General features: G+C 35.0%; 1 protein-coding gene across 21 annotated transcripts in view; it reads left to right on the forward strand.

Annotated features, from left to right (window-relative positions):
* EPB41L2 (erythrocyte membrane protein band 4.1 like 2) overlaps positions 1-23106 on the forward strand; it is a 281401-nt gene extending 258295 nt beyond the window's left edge. For all 21 annotated transcript variants that reach the window (XM_031964261.1, XM_031964262.1, XM_031964266.1 and 18 more), the window contains 2 exons: positions 5167-5277; positions 21767-23106. In XM_031964261.1, the coding sequence (XP_031820121.1) occupies positions 5167-5271 (105 nt within the window). In that variant the 3' untranslated portion in view covers positions 5272-5277; positions 21767-23106. The remainder of the gene's footprint in view (positions 1-5166; positions 5278-21766) is intronic.
* Positions 23107-23515: the final 409 nt, after the last annotated feature.

The raw sequence follows: 23515 nt of genomic DNA on the forward strand, positions 1-23515 counted from the left end.
GTTTGAGGCAGCCCTTTTTGTAGTGGCAAGGAACTGGAAACTGAGTGGATGCCCATTCATTGGAGAATGGCTGAATAAGCTGTGGTATATGAATGTTATGGAATATTATTGTTCTGTAAGAAATGACTAGCAGGATGATTTCTGAGAGGCCTGGAGAGACTTACATGAATTTATGCTAAGTGAAATGAGCAGGACCAGGAGATCATTGTACTCAGCAACAGCAATATTATATGATGATCATTTCTGATGGACATGGCTATTTTCAACAGTGAGCTAATTCAGAACAGTTCCAGTGGTCTTGTGTTGAAGAAAGCCCTCTACACCCAGAGAGAGGACTACAGGAACTGAGTGTAATTCACAACATAGCATTCTCACTCTTTTTGTTGTTGTTTGCTTGCATTTTATTTTCTTCATTTTTTTTCTGTTTTGATTTGATTTTTCTTATATAGCAAGATAATTATATAAATATGTATGCAAATATTGGATTTAATATATTTCTACCATGTTTAACATATATTGGACTACTTGCCATCTAGGGGAGGGGAAGGGGGGAAAACTTGCAAGGGCTAATGTTGCAGAATTATCCATGCATATGTTTTGAAAAATAAAAATATTTTAAAAAAAGTTCAATTTTTATCTTCTTAAGGCCCTTATTATCTCTAGTTTTCGAATCTAAAGTTTCTCCCATTACAGTGTAAACTTCTTGAGGGTAGGGGCTATTTTTACCTTTATTTTTTGTTGGTTTTGTTTTGTAAGGCAGTTAGGGCTAAGTGACTTGCCTGGGCACTAGTAAGTGTGAAGTGTCTGAGGTTGCATTCGAACTTGGGGCCTCCTGATTCCAGGGCCAGCACACCATCTCACTGCCCCTTTTACCTTTTTACTTTTTACCTTTTTATTTGTATCCCCAAAACTTCACATATGTAATGTCATACAGATATGTAATATTTAATAAATGTTCGTTGACTGACCATCCTTCCTCAAAATTTTCAATTAGGATGACAACAAATCCACATTTTTATAGAATATAATTCTAAAATGCTGGTTTTATGAAAGGAAAATTATTGTGGTAGCCTGTGGTTTCATATCTGCCTGGATGCCCAAAGGAAGCAAAATTTCAATGTCTAAGTAACTTTCCGCCAAACAAAACTTACTTTGTTGTACATCATGGAACATGGCATATTTTTCGTGCTAGATGCTCACCAAATGAATACAAGTTATAATGTACTTTAAAGACTATTGGTACCTTTTGTGTTATGTTAGTCTGAGTAGTATAACAAAGCTATTTCTGTATCAAACAACAGCTGGACAGCTAGACACCAACTTTCTTAGGCCCCCTATCCCTGAGCCCCATGAAAAGTATTTATAGTTGTAAGATAAATTGTTGGATGTATCTGCCAAAGTACTGTAAATTTCACTTCAACAACATTCATTATATACCCACTACATAGAAAGCACTTAATTACCATGGAACTGATTTACAGGTCTCGGTTTCTTTATTTGTAAAGTGAAAGGTTTGTTTTAGATCTGTTCATAATCCAGGATCCACAAACCCACCCTCTCTCCCATCCCCACTGATCTATGGGCACATTTCAGTAGAGTTCATGAACTTAAATAGAAAAAAATGCATTATTTTGACTAACTTCCAGCTCAAATTTAGGATATTCTTCAATTAGGAATATAGGATACAAATATTCTGAAAAGGTATCCATAAATTTTAGACCACCTAAAGAAGGTCTTTGATCCTAAAAAGAGCAAGAAACACACACAGTGCTTATGCAGTATCTCAAATTCTTTGAAATATAAAAGTTTATATAGTAATGCTTTGGTTATATGAGACCTAAGATACAATCAATTTAAAATAAAAGAAACAAAGCATGCAGTAATACTTGACACTTTGTAGTTACTTTTATCCTTCCTTTTTTTTTCCTGTTTTACACACACACATACACACACACACACACACACACACACACACACACACTTTTTTAAACATATTGTCATTCCTATTCTAAATACCTTTCTCCTCCTAACTTTCCACTTCCTGCTGATAGCACTAAAATTTTAGTATGTTTAAGCTTCTTCCCTATTCTCAGTCAAGACTTTCCAACTCTTGTTTTTATTGGTAATACTCTTTGCACAGAATAACTCACAACTCAAATCATTGTGCAAAAACCAATTTTGGGGGGCATTAACCAGAAGCTAGTAGACTTATTGAAGTAACAACATATGGTATTGGTCATACTGTAGTGTTACATTTTGGATCCATGTTTTCCTAATAAGATACTATAATCCATTCTAGGTTGCATTTCTTTCCATCTGTAAAAATAATTTTTAAAAAATCATGAATTTTTCTCTTAGGTAATTTTAGCTTTACCATAAGAGTTCCAAAACCAATATTTTTTGTACTTCTCATGCCAAAAATCCCTCTCTGTGTGTGTGTGTGTGTGTGTGTGTGTGTGTGTGTGTGTAGTGTTTGGGGAATAGAGAATCTTTTAGTTTGACTAAGAGAGAGAGAAAGGAACCACATTTATAAAGAGGGAACTTCTAGATAAGAGACTTCATTTTTGCCAATACAAATCAATGCCATTCCTGCATCTTATGGGCCTAAATTTTGCCTTTAATATTGAGATATTACCCAGAGTTTCTCACGTGCAATATGGATCAAAGGCATAACTTGCCCGTCTGCAAAGATTGCATGCTTTTTATATGTGAGGATAAAGAACGCTTTTACTACTCAGCATTTTCTTAGAATGGCGGACTGAAAAGTTAGGTGTCTGGGAATGAGGAGAGTCAGATTTTAGTTCCCTCTGGTCTTCAATTTTTCTTTCTTTCATAGGAAAGAAATCACTAAGTTATTTCTTACTTTTGCCTTCTATTAATTCTATCCTGATAAACTGCCTCTCTGTTCTTTTCTGTATTTCTGCAATAAAGAGACTGGAGAGTAGTGATGGGCTGGGGGAGGTAAGCAGGGGAACAGATGTAAATAAAAAATTTTACTCGGACTTTAGTTAAATAAGAAACATTGACTGATATTATCACTAGAGGGCGCCATAATCCATTCTTTCCCTGTTCTATATGCACACAAGGGAATGAACCTTTCTATTTTGGAGAATTGTGGCAGCACTTTTACAATTGAAACTCAGCCGCCCATCTTTAAAAAAAACAAACAAACAAACAAACAAAAAAAACTTAATACTTTTTTGAAAAAAATAGTCATAGTTATTTCCCAATATTCCTGTACCACTCTCACCCCTAATAAAGTCTTCCTTGTTATAAAGAAAAACAATTAAATAAAACAGAACCCATTGCTTTTTGATAGCATATACAGCATGAAAAGTAGTCTAGTATAAAATAAGCCCTAGAGACTGAAGTCTTGGGTTTATATCAGACCTCTGATATTTACCATCCATGTCACTTTGGACAAAAATTAAATTAGTTCCCTCCTCTGTAAAAATAAAGTGGTTGGGCTTAGATTATTTTTCTTATTCTAACTATAATCCAATTATCCAGATACTTAAATCTATTCCCTACCAAGGAAAAGTAGTGGTATGTATATCATTGTTTTCTAGGACCAAGATTAGTTATTACATTCAATCTAAATTCAGCTGCCTATTTAGTTGTTTTCATTTAAATCACCATACTCATTTTATATATGATTCTCTTAGTTCTGCTTGCTTTTTTTTCCCACTCTCTATCAATTCATTTAGATCTTTTCATTGTTTGTCAGAAATCCCTATATTCATTATTTCTTATAGCATAGCAAATTAACCTTATTTTCTTTTACCACTGTTTTGATTGGCCTTTCGCCAATAGAGAGAAACCTACTTTGTCTAATTTATTTTTTTTTTTTGCTACTGAAAAAAGTGCTTCAATTAATGCTTTGGCATGTCTCTGTATTTATATTCACGTTGTTTGTCCTTTATTCTGGAAGAGGACCATGACATCAGGGAAGTGATGCTGTGACATGCAATTGAATTGGAATTAAGTGAGGGAGGGCTGTGCAAGATCACCATACTCACTTTCCCCTTCAGAGCTATCTGGATCCAGTGGCAAGAGACAGATCAGGATGACTGGAGATGGCCCTGGATGCAATGGGAGACCTTGGCCTTTTTAAGCTAAGGTCGTCAACAGGTCGTTATTTGACTGAGGCTGCACTCATTCATTGATTATGGCTAGGTAGCAATTGAGGTAAAAAAATAGCGTCTTTCATGTAGTGCAAAAAAAAAAAAAATCTAAATAAATAAATAAACCCTTACTAAACACTTGCTGACTGATTAGATAACTCTTTAAAATAACATTGGGGGGGGGTTTATGATAATGTTATACTCCTCAGCTCAAAAACCTTCAAAGACTTCCATGGTTTAAGTGACCAATGCCTGAAGCCTGATACCCAAGGTACTTCACAATGACCCTAATATGAATTTACAACACTTTTCTAGTATATATGTTCCATTTCTAATTTTTCAGTCCTGTTGTTGATCCACATTGCATGGGTAACATCTCAGTACTACAGGCAAATTTTTAGGACCATAAAATGCAGAAATGGCATTGATTTGTATTGGTAGAAATGAAGTCTCTTTATTTGGAAGTTCCCTCTTTATAGATCCAGTCCTTTTCTCTCTCTCTCTCTTCTAACATTCATACCTTTAGTCAAATGAAAAGTTTGTCTATTCCCCAAACTCTACAAATACTCTACTACACTTGTGCCCACTTTGCTTGGAGGGGGGGTGTTATTATGGATCCCTGACATCTCTGTAAGAAAGACTTCATATTCATATAGATACCAACAGATAGAACTTTTTCTTTTTGTCTTTGATGACCCTGGGGTCCATGCCATCCCTTATTACCAAAGGATATAAATGCTATTTGTTCCTGTTCATTCCTTTCAGTCATGTCTGACTGTTCATGACCCCATTTGGGGTTTTCTTGGCAGAGATACTGAAATGTTGTCATTTCCTTCTCCAACTCATTTTACAGATGGCATGGGTAACCGAGGCAAACAGAACTAAGTGACATACCCAGGAACCCACAGCTACAACTCAGGAAGCTGTCTTCCAATTTCCAAGCTCAGGGTTCTATTCATGGAGGTCCTTTTTAAATACCGTTTTCCAATTTGACTACTGAGTGAGCAACTAACTCAAATTATCGGTCTTTTTCCCTTGCTAGGCATTGGCACAGGCAATTAAGGAAGCCAAAGAGCAGCACCCTGACATGTCAGTCACAAGAGTGGTGGTGCATAAAGAGACGGGAGTTGAAGAAGAGGAAGAATAAAGTACGGTAAGAGAAGCTGCCAATTCCAGTCATTTTTATGACTCTTACTTTAGAACATGCTGGATTTAACTCTATTAAAAATCTGATCTTGCAAATTGACATGCTTGAGGGAGTTGCATTTACTTATGCACTCTTTGACTTGAGAGGTATTCCTACGTAATCCTCAAATCAAATAAGGCATTTCCGACAATTGTGTGAGTGTATGTAAGTGATATGTGATATGTATGTTTTTATAATGCTTTGTATGTATATGTATGTTTTTATAATGCTTTTTTAAAAACTCGTCAGCATAAAACTACTGACTTCACCAAAAATCCACTTTAAGTATGAGTTTCAACATAGTTCATGCTTTATTCAGTTAGACATTTTAAAATAAAGCAAGGTAAGGAAACCTGCCAATTCCAAGGTCATTTTCATTTCATTTCAGAAATGATGAAATCTGACATGCAAACACACACACAAATCTTTCCCAAGTATAGTGCATATGTCCTAGAAATTAATCATAAGTCAGTTTAGACATAAAATGCATTTGTGCAGGTGTGGTTGAAAGTGTCCATGACTTGGGAATAAAGACACAAAAGTCCTTATTCAGATTCTTCCATTATAACTGCCTATATAGCCTCTGGCTTGGTCTCTTAATCTCTCTTAATTGATTTTCTAAAGATGCAAAAATCAGGTTTGCCAGGAGACAATGAATATGAAAAAGGTTTTGAAAAGTGTTAAATAGTTTGAAAATAAAAAGCATTTGTTTACTAATGGTGAAAATCTAGTGACCATTTAGCACTAGTAAGACCCTGTCTTAACCTACATGACTTCCTAAAGGAAAAAAGGCAAGCTTCCTTAATGAATATTAAATATTACAGAAACTTAGAATGTATACAATTTTCCGCTTGACTCCTAGCTTGTTGTTTCAATGACGATCCATCTGCCACTTGAAGTAAGATACATCTGTGAAACATCATGTTAAAAATAAAACCACCTATGGCAAAATTACCTCCTGATCTATTTTTTAAATCCAGGTTTTTCAGATGTTGCATTTGCCAAAGGCAGGATACATCTAAGCTGACTATTTCTTCTCATGGATCACTTTCGGCTTTTCTGAATGCCTCCTTTTCCTTTGACATTTTACATCCTTCTTTCATAAACAATTTAATGAAAAATGAAAAAAGAGTACTCTCAGATTCTTTTCCTTCTTCTCCATTTAATTTTTCTTCAAGACTAACATTTTTCTCCCAGATGCATCTATTGTTATAGAACTGTTTTCTCTCTGGGTTTCTAAATTACAAAGAAGAAACAACAGTTGTTTTTTTTCCCTTTACTTCAGATCAGATAAATGTAAACAGGGTAGAGCAAGAGAATTATAAAGCAGAAATTATGTTCCAACTGAGAAGATCAGGGCAAATTTCTTGGAGGACCTTGGGGGTCACTTGAGGTGAGCCTTAAAGTAAGAGAAGGATTTTAACATTTAGTCAGCAAGCATTTATTAAGTGCTTACAATGTACCAGGCATTCTGCCAGGTACTGGAATAAAAAAGACAAAAATGAAAGCGATTCTGCCTTTTAAGGAGCTTCTGTTTTAACAGTATGATGCATTCTTAGGTATGTTCAGAGTTGTTGTTCTTTGTTTTCCTAAAACACCAATTACATCATGAGTGATAGCTTGACTTGTGCATGAATTGGATTTCAGTAAGGCAGAGTTCCTCAAATATAAAGTAAATATAATTTAATTTATGGAGGGGGGCACCAGTAAATAAAGGAGGAAATCTAAAGTTAAGGAAAAGTATTCTAGGCATGGGGGAATAAGAGAGGGGATGGTCTTTGTGAATATCATGTTAAATTCGGGAAATACTTAGTAGTCTGGTTTGTGATATAGAACATGTGTGGAGGTAGAAATATGAAATAAAGCAAAAAGAATTGGTTGAAGGGAGCTAAACTGGAGGGAGCCTTAAATGTAAGCTAAGAAGTTTGTATTTTATTCCTAAGAGATAGATTCAAAACTAAGCCCTCAGGGTTTATGTGAATAGAGGAAGGGGTTAATTCTATATCATCCTATTTCTTTAGTGATTGTTGATAAAGAAAACTGTGTCCTCTACCCCCCAAAAAATAATTAAATTAAGTAGCAGGGCTCTAAGCAATTAGGAAAGACTTTTTGTTATTGTTTAGCCTTGTCCAACTCTCTTTTTAAATAGTATTTTATTTTTCTAAATACATGCAAAGATAGTTTTCTCAATTCATCTTTGCAAAACTTTATGTTCCAAATTTTTCTTTCCTCCCTCTTCCCCCTTTCCCAAGACAGCAAGCAATCTGATATAGATTACACATGTATAGTTCTTCTAAACATATTTCTATATTCATCTTTCTGTACCAAAAAAATTTCAGATCAAGAAAGGAAAAAAAAAACATGCAAACAACAACAACAAAAAGGTGAAAATACTATGCTTTGATACACATTTAGGCGCCATAGTTCTCTCTCTGGATGTGGATGACACTTTTCCATCACAAGTCTATTGGAATTGCCTTCACCTCATGTGAAAAGAGCCATGTCCATCAGAATTGATCATCACATAATCTTCTTGTAACCATGTACAATATTCTCTTGGTTCTAATCACTTCATTTGGCAACAATTCATGTTAAGTCTTTCCAGGGTTTTCTGAAATCGTTCTGTGGATCATTTCTTATGGAACAATAATATTCCATAACATTCATATACCATAACTTACTTAACCATTCCTCAACTGAAGGGCACCCTCTCTAAATTTCCAGTTCCTTGCCACTACAAAAAGAGCTGTTCCAAACATTTTTTCACGTTGGTTCTTCTTCCTCTTTTTGATCTATTTGGGATACAGACCAAGTAGGGACGCTGGATCAAAGGGTATGCCCTTGAGAGTAGTTTGCATTGTTCTTCTGAATGATTGAATCACCAACAATGTATTAATGTCCCATTTTCCCATACTCCCTCCTGCATTCATCATTACTTTTTCCTGTCATCTTAACCAATCTGAGAGGTGTAAAGTGGTACCTCAGAATTGTTTTAATTTTCATTTCTCTGACCAATAGTGTGATACAGAGCATTTTTTCATATGACTAGAAACAGCTTAAATTTTATCTGAAAAATTGCCTCCTTGTATTCTTTGCTAGTCTCTTTCTTTGTGACTCATTTGGAGTTTGCTTGGCAGAGATATTGGAGTGGTTTGCCATTTCCTTCTGTAACTCATTCTACAGATAAGGAAGCTGAGGCAAAGAGGGTGAAGTGATTTGGCCAGAATTACAGTTAGTAAGTGTCCAAGGGCACATTTGAACTCATAATTTCAAATCCAGTGCTCTCTTCAATGAGCCATCTAGTTGCTCCACAGAAAGACTTTATAGGAATGTATAACCACCAGCCTTTAGACTATTAGAAAAAACTGTTGAATTCATCCACTTAGGATTAAACCCTTAAATAGGTTTGGTAAACTCTAAATGTTTTATTTAAGTGCATCACTCCACATTCTTCCCTAACGTGTACCTCCAGTTTTTCTGCTAATTTATTTAGACAGCTACTTCTAGGTAGCTCCTTTCTAACTGGACTTATAGCTTATAGCTCATGAGCTCATAGCTCAACTGTGGTTACAAAAAATAACAAAACCAAGGAAGGAAGACATCAGAAATGAAATAAAATTTGACCATTGTAGTTCAATACATAAGTCCGTCTTTCCAAACAGACACCGTCTCACTTCAAGGAAGCTCTGAACCTTATTTAAGGTATCTGGCTATTAAGATGTCGACACTCACTGTTACTCTGGCCTTTGAGCCAGGAGGAGAACAGTGCATGGAAAAACGAGGAAAAAGTAAATGAGGATTTAAAAGAAAAAAAAATCATATGGTCAAAGTTCTTGAATGAGAGAGAACATTAGGAGTCTCAGATGAGAAGATTGAAGCCAGAAACTTACCATGCAACTTTTTCAAAGTGCACTGACTCTAAATCTAGTGTTTTTTCTACTTTTCCCCTAATAAATTCATCCCTATATTCTTTTAGGTATTGTCATCAATCTACTATGATTTATCCCAGAAAAAATGAATTTAGGTGATAAAATAGTGCAATTAAAAATGGCAACAAAATCTTAGAATTTTGTCTACACTGGCTGGATTATTTAGTAGGGACTTTTCAATCCAGGGTCCATGCATTTTAATAATCTATTTTAATATGATTAGTTTCCTTTTGTAAACCTAAGCATTTTATATTTTATGTATTTAAAAATTATTCTGAAAAGGGATTCATAAAGACTTTACTAGGCTGCTGAAGAAGGGGGAGGATTCATGACATAAAAAAAGTTAAGAGCTGCTATTTTACAGACTGGTCACAAAAGCCTCACATTTTATGCGAAGGTAATTAAGCTTAGTTATGTCTTTGGCCATGGAATAGGAGGAGAGAGCCAAGAAGAGACAGAACCAATAACATTAATCCTGTTAGCACCATGTTTTAATCTACTGAGTTTATCATTCACACTTTCAAGTGAGTCCATCTAAGTCTCAAAGTAATCCAAAGAAAGGGTGAATAAATATCATAGGAACTTTTCCAGCCTTACCTTATCCAATAATTTTACCCTCTTTGTTTATCTAGGTTTTAACAAAACTTTTAATAAATTATATTTTAGGAATAATTACTAAAAAAAATAATCTATGATTTCATTGGTATAGGGAATTCCCAGGTGAGAAAACTCTCTAACAACATAAGGCTATGTTTTTACACACACACACACACACACACACACACACAACCTAGCTATTCACTTAGAACCTCTTTCTTTCCCCTGTCTATTGAGAAGTTCACATGTATCTCAAAAAGTGTTTTTGAAAAGAGATAAAAGTATTTTCTCCCTACTTTTTAATCCTGATATATGACCTTCAATGAATAACCACTAACTGAGATTCTCATCTGTGGGGCTTTTTTTAAGTGGTAATGTGCTATTTACAATTTACAATCTTCTAGACCTTCAACTTTTTCCATTTGCAACCCCTTTTCATCCAAAAATTGTTTTTGACCCAAGGCATGAAGGTATATAAAATAAAATGCAAATCAAACTTTACTGATAATAAATCATAATTTCATGATCCCACATTCAGTTACAAGACCCCATATGGGGTTGTGAACCACAGTTTAAGAAGCTGGATAGGGCATCAAGAAGTTAATTGCTTGCTATGACTGCTAGATATTGCAGTGGATACAGTTGCTGGGCCTGGATTCTGGAAGTCTCATTTTCCTGAGTTCAGTCTGTTTCAGAAGCTTAGTAGTTCTGTGACCCTGGGGACTTAATTAAGTCATTTTGCCCTTTTTGCCTCAGTTTTCTCATATATAAAATGAGCTGGAGAAGGAAATAGCAAACCACTCAACTATCTTTGCCAAGAAAATCCCAAAATGGGGTCATGAAGAGTCACAATTGAAACAGCTGAACCACAACAAGTCACATAGCTACTAGTATGTCTCAGATGCAGAATTTGAACTTGGGTCTCCCTAGCTTCACAGCCTAGTCAAAATCTGCCTCTCAAATACTAATTTGCTAAGTTGATTTCCCCTATTCTGTTGTATTGTGTGCACCGTGTGTGTGTGGGTGTGTGTGTGTGTGTGTGTGTGTGAGAAAGAGAGAGAGAGAGAGAGAGAGAGAGAAGTTTGAAGGAGCATTAACGCTGCATGAATTATCTGGAATATGATTTTCCAAACAAGAGTCACTTTCTTGTTCAAACCATCATTTCAAAAGAGGATCATATTAAAGATGCTTGAAAGTGAACCCACAAACCAAGTAGCAAATTAACATGAGCTATCTAACTGGTTTGACAGGAGTAAAGAATTATTTTGACTGAAGTAACTCTCACTAATCAGGAGATGCTCATTTACATGTGTGCTCTGATTAGCATTGCTTCCACCTTTGAGGAAAAGGGCAAATCTATTGATTTACCAAATGACTGTTTTCAGCTTATTAGCTAGGATTTCCTCCAGCTTGTTTGTATTCCTCCAGCTTTTGAAATTAGACTATGGAAGCTCTACTTTCAATACAGTTTTAATCAAATCCCAAATGAAGCCTGACTCAGTTTTAGAATCAAAAGTAAAAGAATAAGTGGAATATAGCTTTAGTTTTGTAGTGTTTTTCTCTCTCCTTTCCCCAGTTACTATTACCAGTTCCATTACTATAATGTTTTTGTTGGTTTTCTGGAGGTCTCTGGATCAGCCTTCTTTTCAGCAGAGTAATCACCACGAGAATATTTAGGGATAAAGTCCAAATTCTTTATTGTCTCTTTGCCTGGGGCCCGGTTAGCTTGCTTGAAGCCCTTCAGATGGCCCTTGGTCTCAGTGGGGGGAGCAGGAGGACACACCAGCTACCATGAGGCTGATGAAGATGGAATGAATGTCTCTCCTTGGCTCTGAGAGCTTGAACTTCTGCCTCCAGTCCTCTTGTCTTCTCCGAGTCTGTCTCTAAGCCTCTTGGTCCCCGAGGAGAGCCACCAGGAGCCTGACCGAAGATGGGATGTCTCTGGCTGAGTTTGTCCCAGCTTCATATGCTCTATTTTAATTACATCATCATAGGTGTGAATCTTGTAGAACTATATTAAGTACTTTTGTACATGTACTGAACTAGAGAACTATTAATCACCATGCTAAACTAGATAACCATTGTATTATCAGTTCCACTTAGCACTTTGTAAGAATCCTTGTTTCAGAGTTCTGGCCCATAACACATTACCAAGTGGAATATGATTTATATATGTATTGTATTATTATTATATTTATGAGATTTATTTATATGTCATTCTAGTGAAGATTGATATTCCATTACATTGTAATAGAACTATAAAACCATAATATAATATAGACAGGTTGCTCTCTACTGCTGCTGGGCAGATCTGAAACATTTGGGATACCAACTAGGCATTGAGCTTGAGCTGAGCAGGGATTATTATTGTGTTTTTAAAATAGTTTTAATTTCACTTTGTTTCCTTTGGGAAGAAGTAGAGGATGTAGCAAAGTATAGGATGGGAAGTACTGTACCGCTGAAGAGCAAATAATTAGTATATTGTGAAAATTATGCAAAAATAGATTTTGCCTTATTATAATTATAAAGAACACTATTTTAAAGTCAAAGTTGTTCCAAATAATAGTAAAGGTTACTGTATGAGCAGGCTACATAAAATCACTTTGATGTAATGGAGAGAGTGCTTGATTTGAAATCTGAATCTCAACTCAAGACATTGGAAAATAATTTAATTTCTTTGTGCCTCATTTTCCTCATCTGTAAACTGAGGAGGTTGGACTCAATGACTTCTAAGGACCCTTCCAGCTCTGAATTTACGATCTTATGGATTTCTGATTAGGTTCCCTATAATGGGATGATAACTTGAATTGGTGAAATAGTTGATCTGAACCTTCAATTCTATGACTGTATTTTAAATCTACAATTAGACTCTGAATTGTGCTGATTTATTTTCAATCTAGTCTTTATCATATTTGTAGGTGGCAATCTTTTAATATTCATCAAAATGAGGAAAATATGAAATTTGAAATGATTAAATATTGCATAGCAAATTGGGGCAACACATGCTTGTTAGAATAAAGTTGAAAATATTGACTAAAGGAAACTTTTGTCCATACTTTCCTTATTTTCCTTTTCCTTTTGCTTATAGGTAATTGACTAGTTTAAAACTTTTTTAAAAAATTGGCTATAGTTTTGTTTTTGAAAGTTCATTTTATATGTAATTGTGTAAATATATATATATATGTGTGTGTGCATGCGTGCATGTGTGTGTGTATGTGTATGAAAAGTTCATTTTATCTATGTATATGAGACATATTTGTGGGTATACAGACAGAATATAGAGGATGACATAATACTTGTGTAATTACTTAAGTACCATATAAATTATTTCAAACAAATTTTTAGTGATTTTAATAATTGAATAGTATCTTAGTGCTTTATTCAAAGTACTTCTCATATCTGTTATTCTCCTCTAATGCTAATAACAAGCCCATGAAATAATAAGGGTAGGTCTTATCTTCCTTTTTTTAGACAAGAAAACTGAATCCCAGAGAGTTTGTGACTTCCCTTGAATTACACAGATTGGACTACAACCCAGATATTCACTTAGAACTGCTCTCTTTCCTCTCTCTAATAATGCCTTTTCTCTACAGAAAAGTGTCCATTGAGAACAGTTCATGTCTCTCAAAAAGTGTATTTGAAAAGAGATAAAAATATTTTCCCCCTACTTTTAACTCTGACCATCAATGAACAATCACAGTTAGTGGTTCTCATCTGTGGGGCTTTTTTCAGTGGTGATACACTAAATAATTTTCTTATTATATTTATAGTTTTAAAAAAGTAAAGATTTTTGAGTGCTTTATTTTAAGAGAGATCCTTAAAAATCTGAATCTAGCTGAATTGACCAGCAGGGTTTCCAAAAATTATTTTCAAAGTGGATTCCTTTTGAAAGCTTTGCCACTTTGCCCAAGACTTAGAAGTAGCAGTCCCTTAAAAAAAAAAAAAAAAAAAAAAAAAAAGAACAAAAAAAAGGGACCTCCTGGAATATAGAATATATACAGTTAGTCAATGAAAGAAAGGAGAGAAAAAAAGATCTGACTTTCCCCTGTGGTTTTAATACCTTTTCTTCTTAAACAGACAAATTATAGATTAAAAAAGGGACAGAATGGGGAGAGCCTCAAAAGCTGCTTTTGTGAAGTCAGCCTGATCACATCAACTCTGTGTATATCCATTCCTGTGGAAAACAAAGACATTTTATTCTCTTTAGGGTAGTTTCTTTAACTCTCTCCACACATTTCTAGAATCCTGAAATTATCAACTCAAACCCCACTGTACAAGTGAGAAAACTGAGGGCCAGAGAACATAAAGGACTAAGACCACATCAAATGGATAATTGAGTGGCAATGCCAGAATTCAGACATTCAGATCTCAGTCATAAGTATAGATTTAGATTTTAAAGGAACCTGAACAGCCATCTAAGATAAGCACTTCGTTTTACAAATGTGGAAATAGATATCTAGGGAGATTATTATCTTTCCTGTGGTCTGTAAACTCATTTAAAAAATACTTAAATAATTATATTTTAATGTGATTGGTTCCCATTATAATCCTGCGTATTTTATTTTATGCTTTTAAAAACATTTTTCTGAGAAGGGCTCCATACATTCTATGCAACTACTTAAAATGGTCCATGCCACAGGGGTCCTCACTACGCCGCAGGCCAGATGCGGCTGCTGAGGACAATTATCCCCCTCATCCAGGGCTATGAAGTTTCTTTATTTAAAGGCCCACAAAACAAAATTTTTGTTTTTATTATAGTCCGGCTCTCCAACAATCTGAGGGACAGTGAACTGGCCCCCTATTTAAAAAGTTTGAGGACCCCTGGTCTATGACATAGAAAAACAAATTAAGAATCCCTGGTCTAAGGTCACACAGTTTAGAAAATGGAAGAAATAGGAAGAACTAGTCTTTGGATTCCAAATATGATTCTTTACACTGGAAGACACCAGTCTTTATTCCCATGCCAATTTTCTTTCCTTCCCAAGGAAGATTGTTCAGAATGATGTTTTCACTGATTCTTAATCATTCATATAGAAGGATCTGGATCTGCTCATTTCAGATGACAGGCATTCTTGCATGCAGGATCCAAAATGCCATTAAACTCACCTGTTTTACCCAGTGTTCCATCATCTATGCTCAAACCACCATTCTAGGAGTATTTATCCATGGGTGCAACTAGAAGTTGGGAGACAGAGGTTAAAATCCTGACTCTAACTTATCTAAATTAGTCATTTAGCCTTTCAGAGCTTTAGTTTGCTTACATGTCAAGGAAAATTACTATTCCATGTTCTGTCTACTTCATGTTATTTTTTGAGAAAAGCTCTAAGTCGTAAAGCACTGTGTCACAGTGAGCTGCATTCTTTTGGTCCGTGCTTTTTGGCTAACTCGCCTCACTGTGTGCCAAATCCCTTTCTATGGCTATTTGCCAGAGATTTCCATCTTATGTACTGAGAAAATTAAATACAGATGTAGTATGAGAGCTTAAAAGGAAACTGGCTACTAGCTTTATTGATGAAGAAGTTGATCCTAACAGGGAAGAAATGGATTGAAACTTGACTTGAATCGTCATGTTTGCACAGCATCCTAAAGGGGGAGATAGAGACAAGGGAATATTATTGCATGATAGTCACATTTAGAAATGTTTGCCTATGAAGTTGGGGGTATGGAGTTGGGGGAGGGACGGAGAAAACTAGGTCATGGAAACAGTGTTGTTTTTACTGGACCAGAATTCAAAGTGATGCAGTATATTCTAACATCTGGGCTCTCACCTAAGAACAAGAGAAGCCATATGACCATGCAGATGTTGGTGAACAGTACAATCATGTTAGATTAATACATACTCCATATTAAGCTAAGATAATTAAAGTGTTTCTTCATTTCCTATAGGAAGAAATACAAGCTTTAAAAATGATAAGAATTGATGAAAATCCTAATAGTACTCTTAGGTGAAGAAAGCAAAGAAACTTACTTATTTTTACTTTCACATATTGAGCAAATTCAGATTGTTTTTCTCCTTCATTGAAATAAGAAAATATGAACTAAGGCTAAGGAGAAAATCACTGGTCTTAAAGTCAGAAGATGGGAGTTTGAGTTGGCCATGTAACTTTAATTGTATGACTACAGGCAAGTCACTCAATCTTTCAAAAATAATAATTTCTTCAACTGTAAAATGAACAAATAGGTTATTCCAGGTGATTTCTAACATGAGATTCTAAGTTTTTAGTTTATGGCTTCCTATGTTGCATGCATTCCACAAAGGCTTATCACTGAGGATTTCATTTATTTAGAATTGCTCCACTGATATCCCTTATTGTCACATTATTAGATATTGTACTTAAAGATGAACATCTATATATGTATATCTGCCTATTTATAACCATGTATAAATATATATATGTGTGTGTATATACATGTATTTTTGAAGGTATGTTATATATGCACACATATATGTATATGCAATTTCATAGCTCTATTTATCAGTCAACCAGCATTTATTAAGCCCTTACAGTATGCCAGGCATAATGCTAAGGTGCTGTGGATACAGATACAAAAATAAGTCTCTGCCTTCAAGTAGCTGACAGTCTAATGAATACATAACATATTCTTGTATGCTTTACATGTCTTTATATACACATTTACACATAAGGTAACCTCAGGCAGAAAGATACTAGATGCTGAGACCTAGCAAATGCTTTTTGAAGTTGATATTTGAGCTAAAGCTTAAAGTATACCATATAACCAAAGTGAAAGAGATGAGGGTTTGCATTTCAGGCATGGAGATTAGTTACTTGGTTGGTTGTTTTCCTTCATGTTCTTAAAACGATCAGAATAGAGAATGACCAGTATAAAGGCACAGACACAAGAGATGGAAAGGCACCTGTGAAGAGCAGATAGGCTAGTGTGCTGAATTGTAGAGAATAGAGAAGGGAGGAATGTGCAAGAAGAATAGAAAGGAGCCAGTTGTGAAGAGTTGTTATTATTGAACAAAGGAATATATTTTTGATCTTAGTGGTAATGGGGAACCACTGCAGTTTAAAAGAGATATTGTCTGGTCTTTCCTTTAAGAAAATCTCTGTGGTGGCTATATGAAGGATGGAGTTAGGTGATTGGGGGAAAAACCAAACAGTAGGCTGCTGTATTGGATTGTCTAGATAAAAGATGATAAGGACCTGACTCTCTGTGGAGAAAAGGGAATTTATTCAAGAAATTCATGAGCAGGAACTAGTCAGCCTCTCTCCCATTCCTGACTCCATTGACACAATAAATTAATGTTTCATCTAGAGTAATTGGGGAATGTAAAGTTCTGACCATTGAATATTTTGATTTAATATATGTTTATTTAATTATAATAACTATTACTTTTAGGTACCCAGATGAAAAAGATTTATAATGAAGCATTAAGACAACCAAACATAATTCCATTAGTGTTTGAGGGTTCTTTCTCAATGTTACTTATTTTTGCATACATACATATATGCATGGATAAAAAGTATATATAAAATCAGAACAAACATTTTGCTTTGGTTATTTGAATTCTGGATAACCTTTTAATTTGCAATTATGCTTTTATCTTTCCCGACATTCCATTTGGCTAAAGTCTTGTCCATTTTCATTGCACATTATCACTCTTCCATTTTGTACTCACACAGACTTTTCCTTTGTCTTCATCATCTCTCCTGGGCTTTTACAGTGTCATCTTCAATGGTCTCTTTTGGTTCTAGGTTCCCTTATCTCCAGCCCATTTTCACAGAGCTACAAAACTGATTTTTCTAAAATATAGATTGGCCATGTCACTCACTTTCTTATAAAGCTTCCTGTGTAGTTTATAAATGGCCTAATAATTAACACGAAGAAAACACATGTACTTCATCAGACAGCACCACACCATTCATATGTTCAACAGCTGATTACAGCAAATAGAGAAATTTTGAATGCTGTGGATAATAAGTGCATTTACCTTGGCAGTATACTCTCCAGGGATGGCCGTCTTGATATTGAGGTTGACACACACATTGCCAGAGCTAGCTCAAAGTTTTGGAAGTTTCAGAGGAAAGTATGGGAGAGGAGAGGACTGGCTACCAAACAAGGTCTGCAGAGCCATTGTGCTAATCTAATTTTGTGTGCCCATAAAACCTGGACAGTCTACCAGCTCCATGCCAGGAGAATGAATTGCTTCCATTCGGATTGTCTTAAGATTTTTTTTTTAACTTTTTTTTCCCCCTGAGGCAATTGGGGTTAAGTGACTTGCTTAGGGTCACACAGCTAGGAAGTTTAAGTGTTTGAGGTCAGATTTGAACTCAGGTCCTCCTGACTTTGGGGACAGTGCTCTACCCACTGCGCCACCTAGCTGCTCCATCTTAGGGGGATTTTGAAGATGACCTGGGAGGATAAGATACCAGACACTGAAGTCATTTCTTGAACTAAACTGACAACTATTCAAATAATGCCACAGAGATTGCAACTCCATTGTACTGATTGCATTGTTCGAAAGCTAAAAACATTATTTTATGGAGAACTCACAAAGGGCAAATTCTCATGAGGTGGTCAGAAAAAGTAATACAGGACACTTTTTCTTTCTCTCTTAATCACAAGATCATTAGAGCCATCTGCACCCAGAGAGAGGACTGTGGGAACTGAGTATGGATCACAACACAATATTTTCATTTTTTTGTTGTTGTTTGCTTGCATTTTGTTTTCTTTCTCATTCTTTTCCTTTTTGATCTTATTTTTCTTGTGTAACATGTTATTTGTAGAAATATGTATAGAAGAATTGCAAGTATTTAACATATTGAATTACTTGCCATCTAGGGACGGGGTAAAGGGTGGAGGGAACACAAGATTTTACAAAGCTGAATGTTGAAAATTATCCATGCATAGGCTTTGAAAATTAAAAAAAAAAAACTTTAATAAAGATATGACCTACACTCCAAAAAACAAACTTTAGAATTGATTATACAACATGGGACACAGGCAGGAGCCTTCCCAGAATGGTGTGCTCTTATCAGAAAAGATCCTGTGTTCTAGGAGCAAAACTGAATTGAATTAACTCAGAAGAGCAAATTAATGTTCATAGGGACTGTTTGTGTCCAACTTGTGCAGAGCATTCCAAGCTTGTACTGGTCTGATAAACCACATCCAGACACACTATAATGGGACTCTAACATTGTGATGTCATTTTGGTCCTCTTCAAGAATGAAGGATAACCACCAACCAATGTTTCGTATTTAAGCCCTTTTTATATTCTAGTTCCAAACTGTCTTTCCAATGTTTTTTCACATTATTTGCTTTTAGTTTCTACTATTTTAAGTTCTAAGTTGGTCAACTTGCTGTTTTCATAGGGAACATGCTCTCATCTGCCTCCATATTTACCTGTTATTATATACCTTTGCTCTGCCCCCAAGAGAATATTAGTTTGCTGAGAACAGGGATGGTTTTTGTTTTTGTTTTTGTAACCCTAGCATCTAGCTCAATGACTTACTCTACATAAAGTAGATGCTTAATAAATTGATTAAAAGGTGATCTTGTATATTTATGGCAAAGTAGATTTTTAAGCCTATTAAAAGTCTGTACCTTCTTTTTAATGCCTTGTTTATTGACCTACTCAGAACAAGCTTTGCATCATATAATGCGGTAGAAATGCATATTTGTAATAGGGATTCTTTATAAAATAAAGCTGCTTCTCTAGTTTGGGAGGCTGTGTTAATCAGAACTTTATTTTCTTCTGTCTGTGAAGAGACTTAGAGCTGTATACTGACAACATTCATATTTAAGTATATTCAACAATATATTTTACTAAATAAAGCAAATACTACTAAGTCTGAGGAACCAAAATAGCTTGTATAACTAAAAACAGAAACCTTATATTGGTTAAGTTTTAGCATTTATTTTTTCTCTTGTGCATTTCATCTACTTTCATGATCACAATCACATCTCCTATAGCCAAGCCTTAGCTATTATTCTGTCATTTTTATTCATATTCCACTCTTTGTGACTATATTTGAGATTTTCTTGGCAAAGATATTTCCTTCTCCATCTCATTTTATAAATAAGCAAACTGAGGTAAGTAGGCTTAAATTACTTACCCAGGGTCACACAGATAGGAAGTGTTGGGGGCCAGATTTGAACTCAGGAAGATCAGCCTTTTTGATTCCAGGGCTTGCATTCTATCCATTGTATCACCTAGTTGGCCATCCAAGATTTAGTCCAATATTTACATTACCCAACTGGGCAAGCTTAGAGAATAAAAATGTTACTTTGTGACTTTTGCAAAAAGTAAAACTACCATTTTTGACTACACTTTCCATTTTGATTCCCTAATATCATCCAAAAGTAAGTATGTATCAGATTAAACCAAGGTATTTTTTCCCCTTTCAAATTTCCCAGTTAGTTATTAGGAAAGCATTCCCACTGACTTGTCTTTCTGAGTCCCATATATAATATCGTGGAATTATTTTAGTTTCTTTCTTGTCTTGAATTTTCATATTTAATCACCAAGTTATAGTTTTTTTGCTGAAGTGTTTCTCAGATGTGCTACTTCCCAGTTCCTACTGTCTTAGGACCTTGTCATTGGTCCAGCTGTAAAAAAATATAATTGGCCTTCATATTCTCTAGTCATCCTGTTTGATTATAAAGATATAGTTAAATCATTTGTTAAGTGCATACTATATGAATTTTTTCAGATAATGTCTGAGTTTTTAATTTAGCTTTTTAAGAAGAACTTATTTTGGAATTTGGAAAATGTGGCTTCAGGTTATTCCTGTCAGCCAAACAGTAATAACTCCAGAAGACACAAGTAGTAGTTTATTTAATAACAAGAGAAAGTAAAAACAAACTTGTCTGGTCCCCTTTTAAACAGAGTACAAAGTGGGATGGGGCTGACAGTGCAGGCAGAGCCTTAGGTTATAGGGGAATGGGAAGGTTTTGTGGAAGAAGTGGAGGATAGTCCACTTGCCCAAATGGGAGTGACATAAGGAGCTGTAATGGAGCAGGAGGACTTGGGAACTGTTGGATCCTTGGAGGAAGGAAATTTTTCTACTCTGAAAAGGTCCTTGCTGTACAAATAGTCTATTAGTCTAGGCTAAACTGACTAGAGTCAGTTTGTAGCTAACTTGGGCTTCAAGGGCACACTGAGTTCAATTGTTGAAAAAAAAATTTCAAAAAAAGTTAGCTTTAAGGAAGCTTCACCTCTAGAAAACAGGACAACTCAAAAAAACAAGTTCAGGGGCCTCCTTCATATGCCTATCCATATATATATATATATATATATATATATATATATCATTTTGGACAAATCATTTGACTTCATGGTACTCCAGACAACTATCTAAAACTAAATTGTAGAACTGAATTACTTACCTGCTTTAGGGAAAGTTCCCTTACCTGGGAATTCTTTGTGCCAAATTAAATCATAAGCCAAATCCCCATTGCACTTCTTCCCTACCAAACCCCCCTCCCAAAACCCCAATATCCTGATAACAACATGGTTCTGTCTATTTTTTGTCTCTCACACCCCCAATAGGTACGTTTTTTGCTATTGAACATTTATTACCACTATTTACCCCATTCTTCTTCATCTGGGAAAGTCCTACTCATCCTTCAAAGTTCTAATTAAACATTAACTTCTTCACCATTCTCTGAACACCCAGTAAACTACTTTACCAAGTAGTCTAAAAGTATTTAAGACATGATAATATCTGCAATAGAGTTATTGAAGTTTGCTGATTATTTTGAGTATTTGAATATTATCTCTAAAAAATAAGTCTTTTGGGATCAGAGGTTATATTTCATTGCTAATTTTATAGTCGTAGTGTTCTAGAACATTGCTAATTAGATGTTCAAAAGTTATTTCTTTTAATATTGAAATCTGATGTGTTGATGCCTTTGTTTCCTGAATAAAATTGAATAAAATTTACCTCTGTCTTCTTTTCCAGAAATGTTCTTTTCAAATTACATTCAACTCTGTGAACATGAAGAATTTCTGACCAATCCTAGTCTTGATACCACACCACTACTCCAATGAATTTATACCACAAGCGGTAATAATGACCAGGCACCTGAAGATTAAAATGCCAACACCAAACTTTACCATAACATCTCTGGTCTATACTGTTTCCTGACATCTTAATTATTATTCATCTTTTTTATTTTGTATAACCACTTCCTAATATTGTTAGTTTTTATTTTATTTTTATTTTTCAAAATTTAGGATTTGTCTTTGACTTTGTGTACAACTACCTGCTAATTATGCCTGCTTTCTGATCAAATGATAGTGAACAAAGCCAGCCTCAGCTGTCAGGTGCTGTTCACTTGAACAGGTGCTGTTGTACAAAAAAGGAAAATCTTTGACTAATTTAGATAGGGGATTTTCCCCCTGACTCTTGTCAACTGAAATCTTACTGGAATAATTTACAGATTTTTCAGATTGAGGTCAATATACTGCCTAAGATAATATTACAAAGTAGGGTTGTTTTTTTTTTTAATTTCCTACATTTTGAAAAATTTTGGTCATGTTTGAGAATTTCTCTTGAGATATATTTTATATTGAGCCCTCTTAACTCTTTCATTCCAAATGCTCTTTACTTTCATCAGAAAGTAAGGGACAGATTCTCCCGATTAGAGAGAGTTATGAAGGAGGCCCATGGGCACTGTTCTTGAAACCTTGTTGTATTGCAGTGCAGATAATAATTTCTCAGCTGGTTCTCAGACTATCAGTCTCCTGAAACATTCCAGAAGAAGGAGGGAAGGAAGGAAAGACATTTCTTCCCTCTTATTAAAAGATATAGGCAGCTTAAAACCTTAGTGCTTTTCTCTTAACAAGTCCAAATTTCAAAATTTTCCATTATTTGCACCCTCGTGTAGAATGCTTGCTTTTTATTAAACCTCATTCATTGTCTACATGTTTAAAAAAAAAACTGACCCTCTTTTGTTGCTGAGAAGGTAGATGTGTTTCAGTTAGTGTCTGAAGATTCATGCAGGTTTTAAAGGATGCTGAGGGAAAGGGATAGGTGCTAGGATGGTTTTTTTGGTGGTGATAAGAAAGCTACACCATTTGAAGCTATCACCAGAGACACCAGAAAGGGGACTTAAGATTAACTGTGTTGAAATTTCATTTTATTTTTTGTTGTTGTTATTTTGTTTTGTTTTGTTTTTGGCTGTTGACTCTGTCTGTAGTTACAATGCCAGATTAGATTTATAGCAGCTTGAAATTGTATTAAGGTGATATTTTGCTTTCTGTAATACTGTTATAAAATAAAATTTGTTTATTCTCTAAGTTTGTCATCTCTCAATCTAAAATGTTTGGAAAGGAAAGAGTTGGTGTTTTTTATCATCTACTCTGAAAATCTATCTCCTAGGGCTTGTAATGATTTTATCAAATTACTGCCATTTTCATACAAGCCAAAAGCTTATAACTGCCACTTTCATTGCCAAAATTAGTTGTTTGATTAATTAATCTGTATTAATTTTCACTTGCTTCAATGAACTGGAGCTCTCCTTTCAGGAAGAACTCTATTACTAAACTCTTCAATAACTTTGCTTTAATTCCTTTGAAACGATTTCCATAGGTGATCATCACCTATGACAGGGGATCACCTGACTAGTTACTCCATAATAGATTGTGATAGAAAGCCATTTCACAATGGATCATGTGAATAATGATAGGTTCACCACAAATATTTCAT

Source organism: Sarcophilus harrisii, chromosome 4 (assembly GCF_902635505.1).
Source record: "Sarcophilus harrisii chromosome 4, mSarHar1.11, whole genome shotgun sequence".
Classification (NCBI taxonomy): Eukaryota; Metazoa; Chordata; class Mammalia; order Dasyuromorphia; family Dasyuridae; genus Sarcophilus; species Sarcophilus harrisii.